Source organism: Ostrea edulis, chromosome 1, assembly GCF_947568905.1.
Source record: "Ostrea edulis chromosome 1, xbOstEdul1.1, whole genome shotgun sequence".
Taxonomy (NCBI): Eukaryota; Metazoa; Mollusca; class Bivalvia; order Ostreida; family Ostreidae; genus Ostrea; species Ostrea edulis.
The window spans coordinates 76275624-76302334 of NC_079164.1; the positions used below are offsets into that span (position 1 = coordinate 76275624).

The 26711-nt window shown below is 36.3% G+C and overlaps 1 protein-coding gene across 2 annotated transcripts; it reads right to left on the reverse strand.

Annotated features, from left to right (window-relative positions):
- LOC125681653 (Na(+)/citrate cotransporter-like) lies at positions 1–25378 on the reverse strand. 2 transcript variants are annotated; one of them, XM_056161108.1, is made up of 14 exons: positions 25058–25378; positions 23441–23590; positions 21465–21580; positions 17633–17772; positions 17184–17250; positions 16223–16378; positions 11904–12032; positions 9154–9234; positions 3942–4046; positions 3765–3847; positions 3067–3185; positions 2778–2939; positions 1285–1422; positions 1–485 (listed from the first exon to the last, which is right to left on the reverse strand). In XM_056161108.1, the coding sequence occupies exons 1-14, from the start codon at positions 25199–25201 to the stop codon at positions 333–335; spliced, it is 1743 nt and encodes a 580-aa protein (XP_056017083.1). In that variant the 5' UTR covers positions 25202–25378; the 3' UTR covers positions 1–332. The 2 variants fall into 2 exon arrangements, with proteins under 2 accessions (XP_056017083.1, XP_056017080.1); XM_056161105.1 differs by having other exon boundaries at positions 17612–17772.
- Positions 25379–26711: the final 1333 nt, after the last annotated feature.

Sequence of the window (26711 nt, forward strand, 5' to 3'; positions counted from 1 at the left end):
CTGCTTCGATGAACAAGTTTTTTATTTGTGCATACATATAGGTTAAGTACATTTGGGTAAATATTTCCTTTTATACATGAAAATTCAATTACAACAACATCAACCTTCTAATATGAACGAATTTACTGCTGCAATCTCATACAAAATTCATAACACGATTAAACAGCATCAATTCCTTTACTGTGTATGAACAAAAACAAGATAACGATTCATACAGATGCAGCCAATATTACAAAGAACTGTATCTTCATATATAGAATATCAGATCTGTTATTCACTTTTGTATAAGTCAAATTGTGATATTGACTATTACAGGAGAGATGGCATTAGCATCAACAATTCAGAGATGAATTGGAAGTGGTGATGTTTGCTGTTTCGAAGACGGAGGGCAGTGTATGAAAACCAAAAATGGCTTCTCCCCAGGTTTCCGTCCCCATAACCAGTACAAACACGGCAAAAATGTTGATGAAAAAACCTGTCATAGCCTGTAATACGCAATAAAAAAGAAAATGTAGTAATTTATACTAATATAGAATTTCCTCGAAGCAAAGTCTCTAATACATGTAACAGAAGTACCCAAGAAATAGTTTACCTTACCCGACGTAACTTAGAAACCATTTCTTAAGTGTTTCTCTCAAATTTGTACCATCCTACACCCTATGATATATCCCGAACACAACTTACTAGTATTCCAAAATTGAACAAGTGTCCCATCACTCCAAACATGGTGCTAAACCATGAGGTACCACGAGCGTCGCTCGTGCTGCAATTTGACCCTGTTTGAACGATCAGACATTTCACACTCAGAGGAGGGAGATAGGAAGCGATCGAAACTATATAATGGAGTCTGAAGAGGCGACGAGGATGGTCATTATTCAATTATCATTGCTGTATTACATTATTGCTTATGGGATTTATGAGATTGATCACTGTTCGTTATCTTCACCTTTCATTATCAGTCTATGATTTGGTGCCAGCTTTCCATAACTAGTAGTTTTGACCCGACTGTGTCATTACTGCTATTTGGGTGTTCCATACACCCGGTCAACATTATTAAAATTTCCTCATTTGTATGCTTTATATTATATCTTTTATATTTATTCATTCTTTTAATAAATCCTAAATATACATGTAAGTCCATCCAGTGTTTGACTTGGGATACAAATTCAATGTAGATCTCAGAAACAAAAGACCCACGCAAAATATTGTAAGCTGGGTCATTGACGGACGGAACATTACATTCACTCTTTTATTGGTTTTGTGATTACAGAAAAGAAAAATTACCATGTCTGAAACTTTAACATATCCATAGGAAAAAACAACTGCATTCGGAGGAGTAGCCACAGGAAGCATGAATGCAAACGAGGTGGCAATGGCAGTTGGAAACATAAAGTAAAGAGGATTAACACCAAGTGTTAAAGCCTGAAAAATTAAATTGCATTGTAATATTTTCACAAGTAATGATACTATTCTAGACATCTATCGCAGTTCATGATAACGGGTTTTATGAAAACAAATCGAGTTTTGTTTGACATGGGACATGCATGAAAATAACCATTACGAGATATAATGTAACAAATTGTAACAAGAGTACCGCAAACGGTACAATACACGCCCGTCGGACAGTGAAATTCAACCTGGAATCATATTGATACAACACACATTCTGAATAGAAAAGCCTTAAAGTGGGTCATGGTGCATCAATCCATCTGACATGTGAATTGATTATGTATTTCTTCGAGAGAGAGGTTGAAGCAAAATGTTTGTGCAATATCTATCTATGATGATAAAAAATCCAGGAAACCATTTGATCTACTTTTAGCCCTAAAGTAGGTCATGGTGCACAAATTAAGTTGAAATGTTTGTAATGTTAACTGATTAATATGTATTTCTCTGAAAGAGAGGTTGTGACTAAATTTCAGTGCAATAACTGTGACCATGCCAAAAAAATCTGGAAAACTGTTTTACCTACTTCTACCCCTAAAGTACTGTGGGTCATTGTGGCCCCAATCCAGCTGAAATGTTAACTACACTTGTCTTCCTCCAAGAGGAAGCCATTGACTAAATATCAGGGCAGTATCTGTATCCATAATGAAAAAAGCCCGTAAACTGTCTGACCTATTTTAGTCCAAAAGTAGGTCAAGGATGGACCAATCCAGCTGAAATGTTAACTGAATTTGTATTCCTCTGAGAGGATGCCTTTGACTAAGTATCAGGGCAGTATCTGTATCCATAATGGGAGAAAAGACCGGAAAACTGTCTGACCTATTTTTTTCCATAAGTAGGTCAAGGATAGACCAATCCAGCTGAAATGTTAACTGAACTTGTATTCCTCTGAGAGGAAGCCTTTAACTAAATATCAGGAAAACATCTGTATCCATAATGAAAAACAAACCGGGAAACTGTCTGACATAGTTTTAGTCCAAAAGTAAGTCAAGGATGGACCAATCCAGCTGAAATGCAAAGTGAACTTGTATTCCTCTGAAGGAAAGCTTATGTGTAAATTTCAGGGCAATATCTGTATCTGTAACGAAAAAATGTCCTAAAGTAGGTCAAGGATGGACCAATCCAGCTGAAATGCAAACTCACTCTTACAATTCTTGAGGGAGATATTATGACCAAATTTCAAAGTTGTACATGCATCCGTTACGGAAAAAGTCCGAAAAACATTACCCGGGACGGACGGACGGACAGCCAGCCAGTTAGCCGGACAGACAGCGCCATAACATAATACGTCTCGTTTAATGACGGGCGTATAAAAAGCTAATAAATAGTACCAATTCACTCATTATTGGCATCATCAGAGAACAAATAGCTGTGTTGCTTGTCACTTCAGTGGCTGCTGCTACTATGAAGCACAGAACCAGATTCATCACCCAAGGTTCGAAATCCTTAAACACTTTCAATTCACAGCCAAGCCAAGTCGATAAACCAGAAGCCTGTACAAACGTTGAATATTGCGGTACAGTATATAACGCAATAATTATGTCAAGAAATGTATCAAAAGGAATGCAGCAGCGAGATTGACCATTTGTTATAATCTATTAGCGTTGTACAATTTTATACCTGGCTACCATGAGCCAAGGCAAATCCACCACCAAGCAACAGCACCACTCCCCAAGGAACCATCTTTTCTGCTGCTTTCCAAGGCAACAGAGCTGGCAAAGATTTGCCTTTTGTTCTCTCTAGAAAAAAATACTGCGGAATCAATTCGTGGGATAATTGTTTTTGGTTAAGCAGGATTTTTTGTTTTCTGAAATTGTGTTTTCACAGCTATAGTTCCTGTACATCTTTGTGTAAATTGTATACCTTGGTGATCCGGGTTAAAATGGGTTTTCAGTAACCCTTACTTGTCGTAAGAGGCGACTAAATGGGGCGGTCTTACGGATGAGACCGCAAAAACCAAGCCGGTGTGGCAGGTTAGTGATGTCTTCCTGCTCAAAGGCCGTAAGTGCCGAGCATAGGTATACTTTTTAGCCCACCACCGACAATGAAGACGTCTCCATATGAGTGAAAGATTCTCGAGAGGGACGTTAAACGTTAACAATTAACATTGTACCATACTTATTACAATTATACTGGAATCAGGGGTAGAAGGACCCACAGAATTAAAATCTACGAAATGTTATGTTAATATTTTCACAGCACGTGTTTATCAACTTCACGACTCCCATCTCTAAACAGACTAATTATCAACGTTATTCAGATATCACATCCCTTAAATCTATTCCTAAGTTTGAAAAAAAATGGAAATTCTATCTTACCGCTGAATTTCCAAGGCAGAACTGCAGGAAATAGAAATAGACTGATGGAAATAAGAATGGATGGCGTCGAATCAGTGACCGTCCTGAAAATTACGTGTTCATTGTCTGATATTTATTTCTTCTCATACAATGTAGAATGAAGTATATCAACAATTTATGTTGCTTTATTTTACTCACTTAGGTTGGAAAATGTTACCCCATCCACCGACACCTCCCAAGTCCCTTGTGATCCATAATACTGCCAATAAGACAAAGTGAACAATAACAGCTCCCTGGGCAAAGCTGAAGCAAATTAGGAACCTTAATGCAGGTTACAGCTGGATATTAACAATTATTGACATTTTCGGTACATGTAAATAGAATGCTGTACATAACTACTTGAGAAGTAGATCAGTAAAACTGATGGGATACTCGCCAAACTCTATCTAACCAACTAACTTCATATGACAAATGACTCGCACAATGACCAATAACTAGCATTATTGTTGAAATTATTTTCCATAAGTGCTAGTGAGTGACATTTGTCTGAACGTCATTTGCCTAAAAAGTATTTTTGTAAAATATTGTCAACACCTGCTCAAAAACTGTTGAAATAAGGGACTTTTTCCACGTACGAGATGTATGTTCTGCGTGACCTTAACCTTTCCAAAATGACCTTTGTTGAAAAGTCCCTGTCCCAAGAAATATTGGTGATCAATTACGAATGAAAGGTTTAAGAGATGAGCTCGGACGAACGGACTGACACGACAACGAGTACATCCCCCCCAAAAAACTTCGTAGAGCATGAACATTTTAGCGAGATTGGGGGACAAGGTGAATTTTCTACTTTGAGGATAGCCAAAGCATCGTATTTAGCGAGAACACTGAAGTCAAAAATCCATTTATATTGATGAATGATTACAACCATCAAAACAGGCTACTAGAACTTGCAAACATCATATATACGCAGCCATCTTTATTGACAGATACAGCGCAAGAGTAAGTCAAACATAATTTAAAAACAGAAATTTCGTTCCATGTTTGGGAACTCCCAATTCATTCCGATGTTAGATTATATTCACTTCGAAAGCATTCTATTATTTCTTTCTTTCTTTTTCGTTGGATCTCGCGGCCAATCGGAAAGCTCAGAATTATAAGGTCATATAACAGTATTATTTCGTAAGATGCATAAAAGAAATGATAACAGGATCTATGAAGAATGTAATATATCTACGAAAAGCTCCATATGTCTTGTGAATACACGTTTGCTAATCCAACAGTTATTTGTACTACTACGTGAACATTGGGCATGAGAAAAAATACACCGTTTTAGCATATAAATGGTAGATATATGATCCAAAAGAGAGAGAGAGAGACATATAGAATTTAATGTCTTCACATTTTCCATGATATAAACCCATATTACTATGAAATGAAACGAGACATACAGGCCTTATCGGTTACCTGAGTATTAGTTAAAAGTATCACTAGCCACAGAGTCTATGAAATCCTGCTCTGTATACTATCTACCCTAAATTCTAATATTCAACAATAGTATAAAACAAGACGTGTTCCTCAAATTTAAATGCCCTCTAAAGTGCCAATACTAATAAAGATTTCCAAAATATATGTAACATTAACACGATATGATTAATTTGGACCTGTCTTAGAGTCAAAATCCTAGGGTTGTGAAATTCATCATTTTGGTTCATCCACGTGCTTAAATCTGCGCTCAGTTTTTATAACGTTTCAGCAAACTTCAAGAGGCCTTTAAAAAGCTAAAGAAAATAACCACTATAATAATGTGGCCCCACTCTAGAACCAAAACACTTCTCTCTGGGTTCATGAAATTTACAATTATGGACTTGGTTTCAGTATAATGTCAATAGCATTTAAGATAATATGAGACCACGTAAAATTCTCGAGAGGAATGTTTTAAACAATACACAACCAACCGACCATACTGTGTTAAGCCCTACCCTCGAGTCAGAACCTCTAAACGGGGATAATCAAATTTACAATTTTGTTAGAGGCCGCCCTGCTCTACATGACTATGCATTTAGTTTTTCTTACAGATGTGCAGTTGTAGAAAAGAAGATATTTGAATGCTAGTCAATGTTTGGCAGTTCGTATCCCGCTTCTAAGACCCCGGAGGTTTAGGAGTCCTGAAATATACGATTTATGCCCCCCTTGTCCCAAAGATGCTGGAAACAAACTTTCAAAAGAATTGATAAGGTAGTTATCAAGAAGTTAACATTGTTTAATTATCAACGCACAACGGACGCTGATCAATTGTAATAGGTCACCTGAGTTTACTCAGGTGGCCTAAAAATTCGACAGCCCCATCGAAATAACAAAAAAAAATTAAACCAAATATGAAGGATTTCTTACTCTTCATTTGCTTTCCATTGAAACAGTGAAGATAAACGAACAGTGGTCGATCTTAAAATTCCTTTAAAGAATGTAAAATTAAGAGAAAGGGGAACATAGACCATTGGACACACCGGAGGTGGGAATAGATGCCTAGAAGGAGTAAGCATCCCCTGTTGACCGATCACATCCGCCATGAGCCTTGTATTTTGATCAGGTAAACGGAGTAATCCGCATTCAAAATCAGTATGTAAATAACGGTCTAACAATTGTTATGAAACACGTTATACAGCATTCAACGTAATGACAGGTTTTATTTATAAAGTAAATTGGTATACCGACCATAAAATTGGCGAATTGCTACCTTTAAACGAAACTGTTGAATACCATATCACATCAATTTATTTTTCAGTAGCCTACATCATTTTTTAAAAACTGATCTTACGTAGAACATGCCAGTGCGTATCGAATCAGTTGAGAGACATTAATACCATATACTGGTGATAATGGTGTGTTGTTACAGAAATATGAGAAGCTGACGATGGCGAAGCTCAAGTCATCCCATTGAGTTGATAGTTTGCCATTGATGCCTATGTTCAACAAAACATTCATGTATGAAGCAAGTGTGAAATACTTTCTTTTGAATAAATGACTTCCTGTGATTCGTAGCTGCATTGCTTCTTAAAGACTGTCTGTACCCCCAAAATATTTTTAATAGGGAAAGTATTGATTGATTATGGTTTTACGCTGTTTGGCAATATTTCAGCATTTTAACGGCTGTTAACTAAATGAAATATGTTTGGTTGTGAGGGTTTGAGTTTCACTGACGGTCCCCAGTGAGCCTACTCTTTTTACAAAAACCAGGGAAAAGATCTATTCTGTGCCAAAGGGTTGTTATTCTTGACACATGACATCTTTTAACGTCCCAGTCGACGGACATAAAAATTAAAGATACATAAACAGGTAAAAACCAAAACCAGATCCGTTCGTGTATATAAGCAGTTGTATCATAAAAGTTTTCAAATTTTTCTGTAAAAATCGCATTTTTGTAAATATTGTATAATATAATGTTTGTCAATATTTGTAAAGAGTTCTTTCATTGATTTGCACATTACTAAAAAGTATATGTTGTATGGGCACTGCATTTTAAAAGAATGTGATGTATAGTAAATGGACAGTCAGAAGATATAGATTGGAGCTGAAGTTCTCTGTTTAGTAAGTAAGAATCAATCAATTTTGAATGTCCGATGCTTATTCCTGAAATAATCACTTCGTCTTGGCGTTTCATTACGATGTTACACGGTTTGTTAGCTTTGTTTGGAATAGATTAAAGTTTACCTTTGTCAAAGAAACCCCAATAGATTTGCCAAAGAGAATTTACATACAGTTTTGAAATATTTCAAATCAGTCTAGGGAATTTTGAAGTGTACAATATTATCTTGAAGTGCATTTTTTGCTGTTTTTGGTGTTGCCATGAATACCAATGTGAGTTGGGATCCAACAAAACGCAATGACTTTTACCTTGGTTAGTTAAAAGATAGTACCGGTTTAAAATGTCTAAAATATATGGATTATCAATATTCATGTTGTTTATTGACTGTAGACATGATAGGGAGCCTGAGATTATAGGAAAATGTTCGTCATTAGAAATTTTGATATACTAAAACGCAAGCTGAATAGCCTTTGCTTCGGCAGTTTAAATTGTTGCTTCATTCAGAAGTCGTGCAGATGACACGTGGTTTGTGATACCTGCAGCAGCAGTGACTTTATTCTGGGCTTTTGAACCATCTGTATAGATAAATGTATCAATTGTAGAATGTTTTGAATCTTTTTGAATTTCGGGTAATTTTTGCTTGAAAATAACGTAATTTATTTCCAGGGCCGTAAATTAACCTTCAATTTGGAGGAGGCAGGAAATTAGGCGGGGGTCTGGGGGCCGCCCAGGCCCCCAGACGCTGAGCACATTTTGTGCACACTGAACACGTTTCGTGCAAAATCCTTGATTCTAGGGCCTTTTAAGATGTTACTTGACTAACTCATTCTAAAAGAAAGATTTGGAATGCTTTTTAAGGGAGGTATCATGTTCTTAGTTATTGGAAACAACATAAATTCTAATGAACTTTAAATTTTAATTTTTTTTGGCTCAAAAGTTGGAGGAGGCAGCTGCCTCCTCCGCCTCCATGTAATTTACGGCCCTGATTTCAGAGTTTTTATATTCAGAAAGTGATGTCTTTGGGTTTTAGTAGTTTCCATGGTGGTATTTCAGCACGTGATGAAGGTTTTACGATGTCCAAAGGTAAGTAAAAATCATGTATATGTTTTTTAACACGTAGACCGATTGATTTCATACACATCTTGGTTTTGTCATATAAATGTTCAAACTGCCGATGGAAAACACAGGATTGTCAGCTTCTAATTTAACACGTCAAACAACCTTATATCTTGATCAGGTAAACCGACTGTTAGGCCGTTGTTGGTACAGGTTTTGACTACGGATTACTCTGTTTACCTGATCCAGATATAAGGTTCACGGCGGGTGTGACCGGTCAACAGGGGATGCTCACTCCTCCTGGGCACCTGATCTCACCTTTGGGATGTTCAAGGGTCCGTGTTTGCCCAACTCTTAATTTTGCATTCCTTATAGCAGTTATGAGATCGATCACTGTTCGTTAACTTCACCTTGCATTGATTACTGTTCTTTATTTTCATCTTACAATAACATGCTGGAAAGTATTCGTTTGTGGGAATTTTGAATTTAGTTTATTTCAAGTTTGAATTACATTTGCAGATATATTATCTGCAACAAATATCCGAGTTACGACTACATTTCAAAATGTAAACTCAAATAACAAGATCACTTGGAATGGAAATCCCAACACTTTATCAAAGTAATATGAATACTTCCTCGCATAATAACTTGCGTTTCTTCTTCATTTCATAAGTAAAACGTCTTATTAGTGATTGTAAAGTTCAGATATGTTGATAGTGTCAGTGGGCAAATCGTTTTGTGGAGCTCTTAAGCTTGTTTTATCAGTCTTACCTAATTGGTCCAAGGCTTGCATATTCCATTCTGATGACGTCTCTGACTCTTTGTGTTTGTTCCGGGGTGTTTCTTTTTGTTCTTAAAATAGTGATAAACCTAAGAAATTTTGCATTCCTGCTTATCTTTCCATGGTATCATTAAACATAATTCATACTACAAAATCAATCACACTTCACTCTAGCTACTGCAGTGAACGCGGAAAACGTCAACCGTTGGCAAATTTAGACTCCTTCCAATTTCTTTCGTGGGCAATCCGGACCTAATATACAAGGACTAGTTGTATTTAACACACCAATCGTGGTCAGTGTCATTATCGTATCACACCTGCTGTGGCACAAGACTTCGATTTTTGCTGTCTCATCCGAAGGGCCGCCCCATTTAGTTGCCTCTTACGGCAAGCAAGGGCTACTGAGGACCTATTTTAATCCGGATATCCATGGGATTAACAGCTGAAGGTGAAGGGGGTTGCTAAAACGCGGAACGGAAGACGGAAAGGAACGGAAAACGGAACAGAATTGAAGAACTAAATGATCAATGTAGCTAATATAGCACAAAAAATAGGAAGAAACTATATGTACTTTAATACATGTATGATTAAAATAAAAATAAAATTGAAATTTGTTAACAAGTGGTAAAACAATTTTATCTTAAAATTCTGCATCATAAATTGATTAAGCGAAGTAAAATGTTTGTATAAGAATTTACAAAGCGTTTTACAAGAATTTTGAAACGTCATCATTGATGTGTTAGCGAGCAGCGACACCTTTGGGTAGAGAATGGAAAGAACACACGTACTTTAAATACCCCCTCCCCGGTTGCAAAACGTCATTAAGGAGGTACTCTACATCGTCATGATGGCTGACTTCTTTTGAAAACATGGAGGAAAAAATCAATGTCGGCAATATTTGACATTTCCTTTCAATTTAAATATATAGCCGAGTAACTCAGTAGGTTAGCATACCGATTGGTGAACTGTAGGTCGCAGGTTCAAGTGCAGCAGGGGTTTTAACATTTTTTTCAGACTATCTTCAACTAAAACTATATTTTTTGACAAAATAAAGTAAATTTGAGAATTTTCAACTTCAAAATATTGTTGTACCTATCCTCCACTTTTCATCTGCATCAAATATCTCTGGTGTAGCATACATGTAGATTTACACATAATATCGTGTATATTTACGACAGGGAGTGTGGTATGTATATAAGAAAGACAATTTATGATCTTATTAAGTCAGCAAGTTAAACATCTTGTGTTTGATATGTTATTTTTTAACTAACAGAGACTTTGTGATCGCAACACTCCAATCCTAAATAGGGAGGACTTCTAGCAGTTTATTTCTAAACTAAATACTTGTATCTTAATATTTAGATTAATAATGAGACGACCTTTTAATTCCATTCAAGCAGATATTGTCTGTTAAGTCTTTTAGCTATTTCATATCTGTTAATTTCTCATACTATGGATCGTAAACTTAACCTTAGTTTTCATTGGTTCTGTTTCAATCTTTCTTTCACGCTGTATCTCTTCGGGTTCAACACTAATCCGCAGGATATCGGTAAATGTACGAACTTTCATATAAATCCATCCCAAATGAGGCAAAACTTTATACACACCGGACTCTTTCGCTTTAAAATTTGATGTGATACATAAATACATAAATGTATTATTCTAGGTGTAGAACTAACTTAGGGATAAAAGTAAGTTCGATTTACATTTGTAAGGTTATGTTTGGGGAATATTGTTGAAAAAAATTATTAAAATATTTTACAATGTTGTTTTCAGGGGAAAGGGGGTGGGGCTTTTATTCATTGGATATAAACTTTGATAATTCAAGTCATTTTCAGTATATTTTTTTCTTTATCAATATTTTTCATGGTATGTTGATGATTTAAAATACATATGCATTAGTATAAAATATATTCAATTTGAACGTATTCTATTGTATAAATATACAAAGGGATTGGGTGCAAGTTCTAGCAACTTAGGAAACCTAGAAAAGTATATGAAATGGTGGATTCTGTGGATGACTTCCCGCTCTCTCTGTAATTTCTGCTTCCCTTGTTCATGATAATAATATCTTTTATTCTGCAAAATATTGACCTCCTCAAAACAGTTTTGCATGCAATATTTTCCGTTCCGTCTTCCGTTCCGCGTTTTAGCAACACCCAAGGGCGTTAAGGGCCGTAGAGGTGAGATTTCTTTAAAGTGTTATCGCCTGCCGCTACACGAGACCTCGTATCCGAAAGACATTCTACATGCCGAACGTTTGGCGAAGGTTTTACGCGGCCATAAAACGTCTGGAACTTACGTAGCGAACCACTGAGCTCCCGCGACCGGTAATCAGAAACAGCAGAAGTAGCCTAAAGGATATCCAAAGAAAATATAATCCTATATGATAAATAACCGACATTGGCTTTTATTGGTGGCACATTTCTCATGCGGAGTATAAACCCAACCACGATAATCATGTGTAGAACTTTTTCGGTCAGACAGAAAATGGTATCGGTCCTGTGGCAGCCAATGAGCAATAAGACCGGATGTTCTGTGTAGATTAAAAAACGTTCGCGTTCACTGTTACTGTACTAATGATTATTTCTGAATATAGGACTACGTTGCTCTTGATTATTCGTGTTTATACATTTTTATGAATCGATTTTGTAATAAAACTTTTTAACACCCCCCCCCTCGTGTAAATGCCCATATAAACAATGATAATCCATGATGTATACATATATCTAAATCTTACCTGCATCGAAGGAAAACGAATTGTAGCCATATCCATATAAACACGACAACGATTGCAGAGATTGGAAGACAGAACTGGATCCAGGTTGCAAAAGTCACGGGAGATGGAGCATTTCGTTCCTGAAATACTCTACATACATGTGGGACATGTTAATTGAGTCTGATATTATACACTTTTAAGATTCCCTACACTGATCTAAAATATTTTGTGAAACTATGTGAACTTTCTGTGTTCTGAGTGACCTTGACCTTTTGCCCAAAATGACCTTGGTCCAAAAAATCACTAACTTGAAATATTGGTGAAATGAAGTATTTTTGGTCAAATCAATGCCTGTTCTGAGTGAACTTGACCATTACTAAATGACCTTGAGTGACCTTTGTCTGAACAGAAATTTCTTGATAATTTAATTATGTGATACATGTATAACATCAATACCTGTTCTAAAATTGTTAAAATAAGGCACTTCTTATACTTATAAGTGTGTGACCGGTCGACAGGGGATGCTTACTCCTCCTAGGCACCTGATCCCACCTCGAGTGTGTCCAAGGGTCCGTGTTTGCCCAACTCTCTACATTGTATTGCTTACAGGAGTTATGAAATTGATCACTGTTCGTTATCTTCACCTTTATTTTAGGTATATGTTCCGAGTGACCTTGACCTTACCAATTTGACCTTTGTCCAAAAATCTCTGTTCTCATGAAAAGTCTAGAAGATGGGAACTTTTTATCAAACTGTTGAAATAAGGAACGTTTATTTACCTTGGCCTTTCCAAGATGACCTTGAAAGACATTGGTCCTAATGTCCTTGTCTCGAGGAACAATTGTGATCAATTAATTCAATGTCTTATAAGGTTTTCAAGATATGAGTTCGGACAGACATGTACATGACGGCGACTATATTTTTCGAGAAGCATAATGAAAATGAAAAGAGCATCTAAAATGAGGATTCTCTTTACCAATTACATCGTATTCAATGAATCTTGCATTTCTTTCATGCAGAAACTCGGACTACTGAAAAGTGAATTGATTTGTACTTGTGGAGGTCGTATGAAAATTGTGAAGAGAAAATACATAAGCAATGGCCAAGTTTTGGAATTGCAATTGTCTTAAGCGTGTTTCAATCAGAAATGATCTGTAGTGTCAGTTTCTTTGAGGTAACTAAATCTAATTATTATGTATGATTTAAACATTGTTGAACAATTGCAGGATTGATTGACTGATAGCGGTATTATGCCGTTTAAGCAATAATTCAGCTATTTGAAGACAGTTACCTCATTGAAATATGTTTGGTTGTGAGTGTTTGAGTTTCCCTGACGGCCCCCAGTTAGTCTACTCTTTTTCGATAATCAGGGAAACGATCTTTAGCGTGCCAATGGGGGTGCGATCCTTGACACCTGACACCCTTTAACGTCCCATCTGACGGACATAAAAGTCACACACACAAAATAATAAACAAGTAAAAGTACAGATATTTTCGAGCATATAAACAGTTCTATTATAAAAGTACTCAAATTTTTCTGTAAAAATCGCATTCTTGTAAATATTGTAAATATAATGATTGACGTCAATATTTGTAAAAAGTCCTTGCATTGATTGTACATTACCAAAAAGTATATTCCGTATGGGCGTCAAATCACGGCATTCTAAAAGAATGTGATATATAGTTAATGGACAGTCACAAGATATGCATTCAAGCTGAAGTTCTTTGCTTAGTAGGTATGAATGGGTCAATTTTGAATGTTCGATGCATATTCTTGAATTAATCACTTCGTCCTGGCATTTCATTATGATGTTACACAGTTTTGCCAAAGAGAATTTATATATACATGTGTAGTTTTAAGAAATATTTCAAATCAGAGTAGGTAATTTTAAAGTGTGCAATATCATCTTGAAATGCATTTTTGCCGCTTTGTTTGCTTTGGTGATGCAAGGGATACCAATATGGCTTGGGATCCAGCAGAACTCAGCTACTTAACCTTGTTTAGGTAGAAGATAGTACCGGTTCAAAATATCTAAAATATATGGATTATCAATATTTATAGGTTATAGACTTTGTATGGGAAAATATGACGACCGAGTTTTTTGGCCCGTAGACGGACCGAGCTTGCGAGGTCCGTTCGCGACAAAAAACGAGGTCGTCATATTTCCCATACAAAGTCTATAACCTTTTTATTATGTACTTTCAATTTCATTTAGAAACTAACAATAATTTTATTTTTAACAATAACTTTATCGGTTTAACTGAGTAAAAGATGAAAAACACGAAAAATTTGAAAATTAACGGCGTAGAAATTTTATTGTGACGTAATGTTTGCGGGCCGGAATGTTTCCGGGCATATATCGTGTGATATATGCCTGCAAACTTTTAAAGAAAAAAGAAGAGATGAAATTGAAAGTATATAATAAAATTTTGTTTATTGACTGTAGATATGATAGGGAGTCTGCGAATATAGGAAAATGTTCGTCATTAGAAATTTTAATATACTCAAACGCAAGCTGAATAGCCTTTGCTTCGGCGGTATAAATTGTTGCTTCATTCGGAGGTCGTGCAGATAACACGTCGTTTGTGATACCTGCAGCAGCAGTGACTTTATTCTGGGCTTTTGAACCATATATATAGATAAATGTATCAATTGTAGAATGTTTTGAATCTTTTTGAATTTCAGGTAGTTTTTGTACCTTACACTTACTGTAATCTATACTTGCAAATTAACAAATTATGCCTATAAAATCTGAAGCACTTGCTCCAGATTTCCTACTTGTACCTTTAATATTGTTTCATATGCGAGTCCGTAAGCTATAATATAATCTTACTTGATTAGTAAATGTCGTAAACTTAATTCAAAACCTACTTTCGTTTTCAATAAACTACTTTGAAATGGATAAACATGTTTTGTGATGACAAAGATCTTGAAAGTAAGTAATAAGCCGAAAACTGTCCACTGTGTCAGTTTTTGAATGACCCGGGACTGTTCTGGGAAGTCTGTGCCTTGTAACTTTAAAAGTTAAAACATTTTACCGAAATTAGGTTGTACACTGCCGGACAATATCCAAGAAATCATGCCACTGTTTACAATATAGCAGTTTTTCTATTTGTCATTCATATAGTGCATTATATATGTTTTTGATTATTGCGTTTAACGAGAAGAAACGACGTGTATTCATATTTTTGCCCTTAAATTGCCATACTGGACAAAAACCACCATTATAAACACATTTTCAATACTGCGTTTCAAATTTTGAAATTATGAACGATCGTTCATTTGTCTTTGGTCTACTATTTGGCATGACGAATTACAACTGTATTCATAAAATCATTATTTAATTTTAAATACGGAGAGATATAATTCATGTTACATAAGGAACATTTAATTTGGAGCTCCAATTGACTTCCTAATAATCAAGTTTTATTTACTGTATATGATATCAATAAATATAACATACCTAATGCACGCAATTATTCAAAAATTGTTCTTTTAAAATTAATTCATTTGAATTTTTAAAAAATATCGTTCGACATTCAATTCATGTGCGCAACAATTTAAACACGCATTTAAAAAGTTTATCTAATTATGATTTCCCGCGCTTCTACCTATTAAATTTAAACTGATATACACCAAACAGCGACAAGATTATTAAATATTATTTAATTTTCGTGTCGTTTTCAATCAATTGAACTTGTCAAATTATGGTTAAATTTAATTTCATTTCAGAAGAGTGGATTCGCTCTTGTAGATCTTCAAATATTGTATGCATTAGGATTGGACTTTCTAGTTTGCCAGTGTACGAAATTGGTTACATTAGATCACAGACCATTTTAGTCCCACCCTGATACCAAAACCCCTACCCTGGGATTATAAAATTTACAATTTTGGCTAAGGGCTACCTGCTCTCTCTCTCTCTCTCTCTCTCTCTCTCTCTCTCTCTCTCTCTTGCTCTAGATATCCATATAGTTTGATTTTAGTATCAATAACACTAAAGAAGATGTTATTTAAATGTTTTACACATTATATACCAAATTTAAGAAAAACACTTGTAGTTTTTTTTTCTGACATGATGTTGAAGGAGATCTCCCAATTCAGTGCACTACATTTTATGTAAAAGTAGTTCCTCCTGCAGTTGAACATAAAGAATGCAGATCTGGGAAAATAACATAGTATTCATGTAATAAAATAATTCCTCAGTCTTTAGGAACATTAATGAATTTCGTGTCATATTAGTACATACATGTATACTACATAAACTAAGTTCTTTGTCGGACTCTTTCTGAGTTATCCAGTCTTCTAATTTGTTTTGATCACAGAAATAATTTCTCCTTACTTGTCAGCCACACCTTTCATGATGACGTTAGGGTTGGTTCCCGTAAGACTGGCCACACCTCCACAATTAGCGGCATAAGCAATACCTAACGACAGGGCTTTGCACATGCGTAAATATTCAGGGCTATCTGCCTCCACGTTTTCAACCGTTTTTTCACTAGAAAATAATTAACCATATGCAATTTATTTAGAGGTATCAAAACATGAGCGCTGCACATAGGTCTACAAAATTGTGATACTTCACATACACCTGTCCTGGAGGTTATCAAATCTTCTGAGTATTTACACCGTCCTCAAACCCATAATCTGTGCTCCAAAGCGATACTCATACTCAAAAGGAATACGTAAATTAGTGAAATACTGAGTATGGAGCACGGATTGTGGGGTTGGGTACGGAGTAAATTAGAGTGGAATACTGAGTATGGAGCACGGATTGTGGGGATGACTATGGAGTACGGATTGTGGAGTTGAGTATGGAGTACGGATTGTGGGGATGAGTATGGAGTATGGATTGTGGGGTTGAGTATGGAGTACGGATTGTGGGCTGAGTATGGAGCACGGATTGTGGGTTGAGTATGGAGCACGGATTGTGGGGATGAGTACGGAGTTCGTACTCGGAACATTTTATAACCTCCAGACCTGGTAACATCTCAATATGAATGAAACATTCTCGAATAGAACGTAAAACGACATACAAATAGCATCTTTATACATCAGGGACGGATGTTATAAAACTTTTACCGTACTCAAACTCAGCCATATTTGTTTTGAGTACAACTCTGAGCACGCATCTAAACATACCCAAAAATTCTTGATAATGTACTCCATTTCAGTGTGAGAATGATTTTATAAAAGTTTTATAACCTTCACTTTTGAGTATGAGTACGATTCAGAGCACAGAGTTTGAGTATGAAAAAAAGTTTTATAACCTACATGCGTGTAAACTTTACTTGAAAACTTACGTTTTTGTCGTTTTGCCTTCATTTTTTCCCAAAGAATCATTCTGCGCTGTCATTTCTACTTGAACAACTACAACAATACATTTTCAGTGTTACTTTTTTCAGACTGTCAAAGTAGCTCTATGGTTAGACCGATCGGTTCTTGACCAGGGGGGTTGTGAGTTTAAGCCCTGTTTTTGCCTTGGCCGCGTTAACCTACATGTATACTTATGCGTATAAACAGATAGATAAGACTGTTCTTTCGATAAATGCAGAGTATGCGTGGCACTTTTCTTATGAAAATATACGAAATAAAATCATACCTTTTCTACAAATTAGCTGAATAAATAAATTTAATCATCTTAAAACTGAATCATACACTGTGAGTAAATTTTACAGTGTAACTCTCTTGGAATTAATAATAATTATAATAGACAATCCTTTGTCCAAACCTAGGTCTTCTATATCGTCACCTTCAGCCTCTTTTGTAATACGTGTTTCTTTGAGCTGAACCAAGACAGCATTCGCGATAGGAATCATCATGGCCGTGGTGGCTGTGTTGCTGATCCACATAGACAGAAACCACGTGGGTAACATCATCCCAAGCATCAACCTGGAAACACCTTCTTATAATTCATTTTATTGGTAAAAAAGGAGGTATTTAGATAGGCGTGTAGATTATTCATTTTTCTTAATCCTTTTCAATAATCGATAGATATAAACGCTATTTATACTCCATCATGTTTGATTTGCTGTACGCGCTGTGTTTTTCAAAAGGCTAAATTACTGTGCCCTTAAGTATAACCCTTTACTGGACATCAACTTCTATCTACATTTGATATACCAACATGAAAGTTTTTAAAAAATTGGAAGAATTGCTTTAGCAGACTAAAACTGATGTATCCATCTCCCATACCTTTTTAACATTTATTAGAGATCAAAATTGACACGCTACACAGTCTTGTCATAATATACCCACATCTCTTATATCAAATGCCAATGTTAAAAGACATAAAAGTTATGGTCCAGACAAAACAGTGACCCGAAATTTCTATTATTTGACTTTTACGTTAAAGGTCATCAAAAATGGCACGCGACACACTGCCTTATGTTGTGCCCGCATACTGAATATCATAGGCCTATGTCAAAAGACAAACAAGAGGTCCATGGGACACATCGCTCACCTGAGTTACCCAGACTCATACCTAAAGATATTTCCTATATATTCGCATGTAAAACTTTGATCCCTATTATGGCCCAAAACTACGCCCGGGGACCATGATTTTTACAAACTTGAATCTGCACTATGTCAGGAAGCTTTCGTGCAAACGTAAACTTCTTTGGCCCAATGGTTCTTAAGGAGAACAATTTTAAATACTTTTTTTTCTATTTATTAGTTATGTAAAACTTTGATCCCCTATTGTGGCCCCATCCTAGCCCCAGGGGCCATAATTTTTGACAGACTTGAATCTGCCCTATGTCAGGGAGCTTTCGTGTTTACTTCAGCTTTTCTGGCTCAGTGGTTCTTGAGAAGAAGATTTTTAAAGATTTCCCCTATTTATGTGTATGTAAAACTTTGATCCCCTATTGTCGCCTCAACTTACCCCCGGGGGCTATGAATTTAACAAATTTGAATCTACACTACATCAAGAAACTTTTAAGAAGATTTAAAAGATTTTCCCTAATATTTGTATGTAAAACTTTGATCTCAATTGTGGCCCCATTCCATCCCCAGGGGACATGATTTTAACAAACCTAAATCTGCACTATGTCGGGAAACTTTCATGTTAATATCAGCTTTTCTGGCCCAGTGGTTCTTAAAAAGAAGATTTTTAAAGATTTTCCCTATATATTTCTATGTAAAACTTTGATCCCCTATTGTCGCCTCAACTTACCCCCGGAGGACATGAGTTTTACAAACTTGAATCTGCACTATGTCAGGAAGCTTTCATGTAAATTTCCGCTTTCCTGGCCCAGTAGTTTTTGAGAAGAAGATTTTTAAAAGATTTTCCCCAATATATTTGTATGTAAAACTTTGATCCCCTATTATGACACCATCCTACCCCTGGGGGACATGGATTTTACGAACTTGAATCTGCACTATGTCAGGAAGCTTTCATGTAAATATCAGTTTTTCTGGCTTTGTGGTTTTTGAGAAGAAGAAGGGGCCTCCGTGGCCGAGTGGTTAGAGCATTGCGCTCAACATCATACGGCCTCTCACCTCTGTCAGCGCGGGTTCGAATTCCGCTCGCGCCGGTAAGTGAGAAAGTTACCCAGTTTACTTTCGGAAGGTCGGTGGTCTCTTCCCAGGTACATATGTACCTTGTATCTGGTTTCTCTCTTCCACCAATAAAAACTGGGCGCCACCATATAACTGAAAAACTGTTGAGTGTAAAACTTATACGGTACCAATTATGATGCACCAGATGCGCATTTCGACAAATAATGTCTCTTTAGTGATGTTCAACCGAAATGTTGGAAATCCGAAATAACAATGAAGTTTTAAAGCTCTATATAGCCAAAAACAGCGTGCCAAAAAAAAAGGCATGGAGTCAAATTCGTGTAAGGATAAGAGCTATGCATGAGGGAGATAATCCTTAATTTTGAAATGAATTTCTAAATTTTATAACAGCAATTAAATATACATCCGTATTTTCAAGCTAGTAACGAAATACTTAGCTACTGGGCTGTAGAGACCTTCGGGGACTAACAGTCCACCAGCAGAGGCCTCGACCCAGGGGTCATAATGTAAAACTTATACGGTACCAATTTTGATGCACCAGATGCGCATTTCGACAAATAATGTCTCTTCAGTGATGCTCAACCGAAATGTGTGTGGTGGAAAACATCAAACAATCTTGAGAAGAAGATTTTAAAAGATTTTTTCCTATATATTTGTATGTAAAACTTGGATCCCCTATTGGGGCCCCATTCTACGCCCGGGGGACCTGATTTTAACAAAATTGAATCTATACTATGTCAGGAAGCTTTCACGTAAATATCAGATTAGTGGTTCTTGAGAGGAATATTTTTAAATGACCCAACCCTATTTTTGTATATTTGTAATTATCTCCCCTTTGAAGGGGACATGGCCCTTCATTTGAACTTGAAAGCCCTCCACCCCAGGATGCTTTTGACCAAGTTTGGTTTTAATTGGCCCAGTGGTTCTGAAGGAGAAGTCTAAAATGTAAAACGTTTACAGACAGACGGACAACAGGCGATCAGAAAAGCTCACTTGAGCTTTCAGCTCAGGTGAGCTGAAAGGTTGTGATACGGACAAATAAAATCATTATTTTACTTTTCCCTAAAAGGTCGAAGGTAATAAAAAATAGTATCATGGTATACCTACATACCATATGTCTACATGTATGTCTAAAGACAAAAACGGTAATGATCCGGACAAACTTTGTATGACAAGAGGAAGAAAAAGAAGCGGAAGCAATGTGTCTTCCTTCTGGGAAGGGGAGACATAATCAATATACTACACTACGACATATTGTACATACTAGAGAAGGATATATCATATAAGGTAAAGGTCGCCGCTCCGTCCATACAGTTCAAATAACTCCTATCTGGAGATTCCATTAACCACTAGTTTTACCTGAGAATTCCCTATAAATAACGTCTACCTGGAGATTCCATTAACCACTAGTTTTACCTGAGAATTCCCTATAAATAACGTCTACCTGGAGATTCCATTAACCACTAGTTTTACCTGAGAATTCCCTATAAATAACGTCTACCTGGAGATTCCATTAACCACTAGTTTACGATGTATCAAAATTTTGTTTAGACTTGGAAATTGAAAAAAGTTTGATATACCTAAGAGATGAACTTTTCAAATCGAGGTAGGCTATTGACAAACAAGTTGATGGTACAGGAGTTTCAACAGTCTCGTTTAAAGTCAACATTTCGCAAATTCTATGGTCATTATAACAATCTAGTTTGCCAATACAACCTACCATTGGGTCAAATGCTGTCTGACGTGTGTCATACCGATTGTTAGGACTTCCTTGGGACACTGATTTTGACTGAGGATAACTCCGTTTACCTGATCAAGATAAAGGGCTCACGGCGGGTGTGACCGGTAGACAGGGAATGCTTACTCCTCCTAGGCACCTGATCCCACCTCTGGTGTGTCTGCCCAACTCTCTATTTTGTATTGCTTATAGGACTTACAAATGTATGAGATTGATCACTGTTCGTTATCTTCATCTTTCATACAGAGGATAATTACTCAAGGAAAAATTGCGATTGATATTGTGTCGAGGAAATCCTTCTACATTGAATTTAAAAGGGTCTTACCATCTTGGTTCGGACCCAACAAGCATGAGGACTCTGAGGGCCAGACGTTTGTGGATGTTCCAGTACTCAATGGCTGCTGCCACGATCAGACCTCCAACAAACAACATGGCGGTGTCCTGAAAATACATATTGTTAATGAAACTGACTACAAATGAGGTGATTTGTAAAAGTGTGCTTCGATAAAGGAAACAATCAGCCCACAGACCGTATCCGTCACTTGAGTACTATTGAAAATTATCAAGTTACTCCCAAAGGGCATGAAATGTAGGGGGAAAAACACTTCGTGTTCTGAATATGTAAGCTAACTTCCAATGTTCAGCAACTGTATAAAACAAGATGTGCTCTTAAAACTTCAATGCCTTGTAAAGTGCATGCACTGATGAAAGCCTTTACAAAATATAATATGTACATTAACATTAAAAGATATGAATAATATGGACCCATCCTAGTCAAAACCCTGGGTTGTGAAATTCACCTCTTTTTGTAAATCCTTTTCTGATATTCCTAAGTATGCATTTAGATTTTATTCAGCAAACTTCAAATCGTTATTATAAATTTGTCACTACCCTGAAACCAAATCGTTACCCCTAAGATCATGGAATTTACAATTTTGGTAAAGGACTACCTACTCCTTCTAAATATCAGTTTTACACATAAACACTAAGTTTGGTCCCACCCTATAGTCAGAATCCCTACCCCAGGAATCATGAAATTTACAATTTTTTAGAGGCCTTCCTGCTCTACATCGCTATGCATTTAGTTTTTCTTACACATTTGTGGTTGTGGAGAAGACGATTTTTGGCAGTTTTTGCCTTGTCGCATGGGGCCCAGGAGTCTTGAAATTTACAATTTATGCCCCCTTGTCCCAAAGATGCTTCATACCAATGGAAAGAATTGGAATGGTACTGATCAAGAAGTTCAAAATGTCTATTGTCCACACATTTAATAAACTGACCATTTTGGCCCCACCCTAATACCAGAACCCCTATCCCTGGGATCATCAAATTTACAATTTTGGTAAAGGACTACCTGGTCTTTCTACATATCCATTTAGTTTCAATTTAGTATCAATAGCACTAAAGAGGATGTTATTGAAGTGTTTTTACACGAAGTGTGGCACCGGGGATCATGAAATTTACGATTTTGGTAGAAGCCTCTCTTTTCTAAGTCACTATGCTTTTAGTTTTCCTTAAACTTATGCAGATCTCGAGAAGAAGATTTTTGAAAATTGGCCAACTTTGGGCTGTTTTTGCCCTGTCCCTAAGTTCCTAACGCCCCAAGCGGTGCAGGAATCTTGAAATTTACAATTTACGTCCTCCTTGTTCCAAAGATGCTTGATACCAAATTTGAAAAGAATTGGAATGGTAGTTATCAAGAAGGAAAAATTTCTATTGTTCACACATTTAATAACTGACCATTTTGCCCGCACCCTTATACCAAAACCCCTACCCTTGGGATCATCAAATTTACAATTTTGGGAAAAGAGTACCTGCTCTTGTTCAATATCTATTTAATTTCAATTTCGTATCAATAGCACTAAAGAAGTGTTTTACAATTAAACACTATATAGTAAGTTTGGCCCCGCCCTGGGGTCAGAACACTTAACCCGGGGATCATGAAATTTACAAATTTGGTAGAGGCCTTCTTGTTCTACATCACTATACATTTAGGTTTTCTTGCACATATGCGATTGTAAAGAAGACGGGTTTTGAAATTTTTTAATTTTTGCTCCGCCCCTAGGGCCCCGGGGATGCAAAAGTCCTGCAAATTTATGTTCCCCTTGTCCGAAAGATGCTTTATACCAAATTTGCAAAGAATTGGAATGGTAGTTAGCAAGAAGGAGTTGAAATATTCAATTGCTTACACACGACGGTCGACAACCAATTGTAATAGTAATAGAATTTACTCGGGTGACCTACACATCTAACCGAAACATATATAGTCAAGATTATAATAGTTGTTTTAAATGTACTTACATTAAGATATTTGTTGGAGACATCTTTTGCACTCAACAACCCTACCATTGGAAACAGGATAATGGGTAATAGTGACGTCACGGCAATGGGAAGAGCCTCTGTTATCCACAATATCGCCATTACAACAATACAGTACGCACATTTTGCTTCCTACAACAAATCATTCAATAAATGTCAATTTCTAATTACATGTAAAATGTGGATTGTGGGTTTCAATTCTACTACCGGATTTAGTTTTGGGAGTTTGCTTGGAAATCTCTGTCAATCCAAAGACCATCATTATATGGAAGGTGTTCATGATCATTTAAGAATTTTCATTGTACAAGTACCTTACAAGTACAAGACTGTAACTGACAAATGAGATTCAGTTGATTTGCTTGGAAAACTTCATACGAGAATTTAAGGTTAAATACATGTATGGTAAAATGAGGATATGTTATTTACATTTCAAAACGTACATGTAATTAATCCGGGTTAGAATAGGTTCTCGGTACCCCTTGCTTGTCGTAAGAGGTGGCTAAATGGGGCGGTCCTTCGGATGAGATCGCAAACACCGAGATATCGTGTCACAGCAGTTTGGCATGATAAAGATCACTCCCTGCTTAGGGTAGATCGATATTCAGGTGATGTAATAGGTTTATACAGAAATCTTTGTAAGTTTAACTTTGCGCATGATATATTTTTCTTGGGAATAGAAATCTTAATCATTGGATAAGATTTTTTTTAAAAAATCTGGTAAACTATTGATACTGAAGAAGTTTTTATTTTTCATAGACAACCAATTATTTTCAATATATATAAAATTGTTGTCAATGGGAAATAACTCCTATGCAGGTATTTCCTCTATTGCTCTTCACCGGAAATGGTGACGTCTCCATATGAATGAAAAAGTGGGAAACGTTAAACAATATACAACCAATCAACAAGCGGTCGCGATAGCTCATTGGTAGAGTGTTCGCTACGTAAGATTTCAGCAAAACTTATAAAAACGAATCTTTCGTTGCTGTTTGTACCTGTATTATCAACTTTTGTGAAGGGTTAGTTCACCATACGAGGACTACATGACTCGCAATATGTTAACATTGATTAACGGACATCGCAATAGGGATATGACCTCAGATTGCACAGAATAGCCTCCATGGTCGAACAAATTTGGCTGCCAAGTGGGTCATGGGTTATCTTCATCTGACGGCAGCTTAAGGGTATTTACAAAATGTACTTTGCTAAATAGGGTACATAGAATGGCTTCTGTGACACGGTTAAAGACGTTATTCTGAGTCTCACATTGAACTCGTGTACTTAACAACGCTTTTCTATAATACCCAAAAATTTACAATGTTAGAATGAATCCCCATATTTTTTTCAATTATAAATTCAGAAGAACAGATTTACCAGATCAAATGAAAATTCAAATAAAACAATCTGTAAGTCTCCTTACGAGAACATGTACATGCATAATGTTTATACAAATGACACTTAAACTTAAGACTATTTATATTGAAACCATCTGTGGGGAATATATTACGTCTATCATAGCCTTTTAATGAGTTCAGAAATGACAGCATTCATCTATATAGGAAGGTCAAGTAAATGATAATGAAATTTAAGCAGACTTACGTTTCCTTTCACTAGTGTTAGCATCGGGAGCAGAATGATGGGGGTAATAATGACAATCAGAAGGTTACGAGTACTCCAAACGAGGCTGAGGATATAACGACAGGTTTTCCTTGTCGGTAGCTGACAAGAAAGTCCAGGTGCCATGTCTGTATTACTCCGCTTAATCCTCCCCAATGTGGACGCTATAATAGTATCCGACAACGAACTCTACCGAGTCGCTCACGGGTTTTGTCCCATCAGTGTTTATATTTTGTAAAAATTCCTTATCAGCAGGAGGGATGAAATTTATCATTTGTTGTCTTGAGAGATTGTAAGGGTCACTACACGTATTCGATGTCACACAGCCTGACAGTGACGGCTTTCTTAGTGGATAATTAATACACATGGTCACATTACGTTGAAAGAGGTTTGCGCTTGATAAAGTTTTGAATTCAGTCTGCCCTTCATATCATAAATTATATTATTCATTATTCACAAAAACACTGCATCACATATAAATGACATGATAATCAATGAAATACAAAATTATACGCAATTGAATCGTCAAACTTTTTTTAAATACGTACACGTAATGAAACCATGTCCTTACTGTTTATCCATTGGATTACCGGTATTTCTTTTGTATTAGTATAGAAATGAACGAAATACTGAAACGAGAAAATCTGAATTAGCATTTTTTTAAAAATAATTTTAATTAATGAAAATGATGGGAGAAGGGGTTAAGGAGGAAAACCTTCAGGAAAATGGAGAGGAAGAAGGAACCGGAGTAAAGAGTGAAGAAGAGAAATGTACATCACCCCTAGATCTTCCTCTGTTCGTTATCTTCACTGACCACCCCTAGATCTGTTCGTTATCTTCACTGACCACCCCTAGATCTGTTCGCTATCTTCTCCTTTTCGATTTTGCTCATGAATAAAGGAAAATTAATAGCGATTTATTTAATCGATCCACCAGTAAGTGATACACGTATATCTTGAAACGATTTAAATTCCATACACAGTATCAGCTTAAGACTTGCTCAAGTCTCTATGTTGTTTTTATTACATTATCATTTCATCCAAATTTTACTGTGTTTCTCTGCTCTCTACCATACTTAATGTCACCAAACATAGATCCCAACTTTTAAAGGTCAGTAGGACACAGAAGTACTGGCCGTACGTGATGGACATTAAGAAAGATGCACATATTGGGGTTCTCTTCGTAATCTAAATTCTTAAATTGCTTATCTTGCACTCATTCATGAGCTAGAATTTGTTTTATGTCCTGTCGAGCATTGTTCACTCATAGTGAGACATTGTAGTGAAGTGTCGCTTTAGAATGTGTGTACTTAGCGCTCTGTGCCTGTTTGTAGCAATGATTAACGTTACATGGGTGTCAACAGTCTCGTTTAAAGTCAGTATTTCGAAAATTCTATGGCCGTCATAACGATCTTGTTTGACAATACAACTTGGCCTGAATTTCTTGGAAGAAACTTTAGTCAAAATTTTGACTTAAGTCTTGAGTTAGTTTTTCCTCAATTTTTTCTTTCTTTTAGATTTCTCTCAAATCTTAGAACTCACATTTCTGCGTTTTTAGAAAATAACTCAGCAACTTTGTTATTTAACTTGAGTGAAAACTTAAGTTTCCTCCGTATCAGACTTAAGTCAGAAAGTAT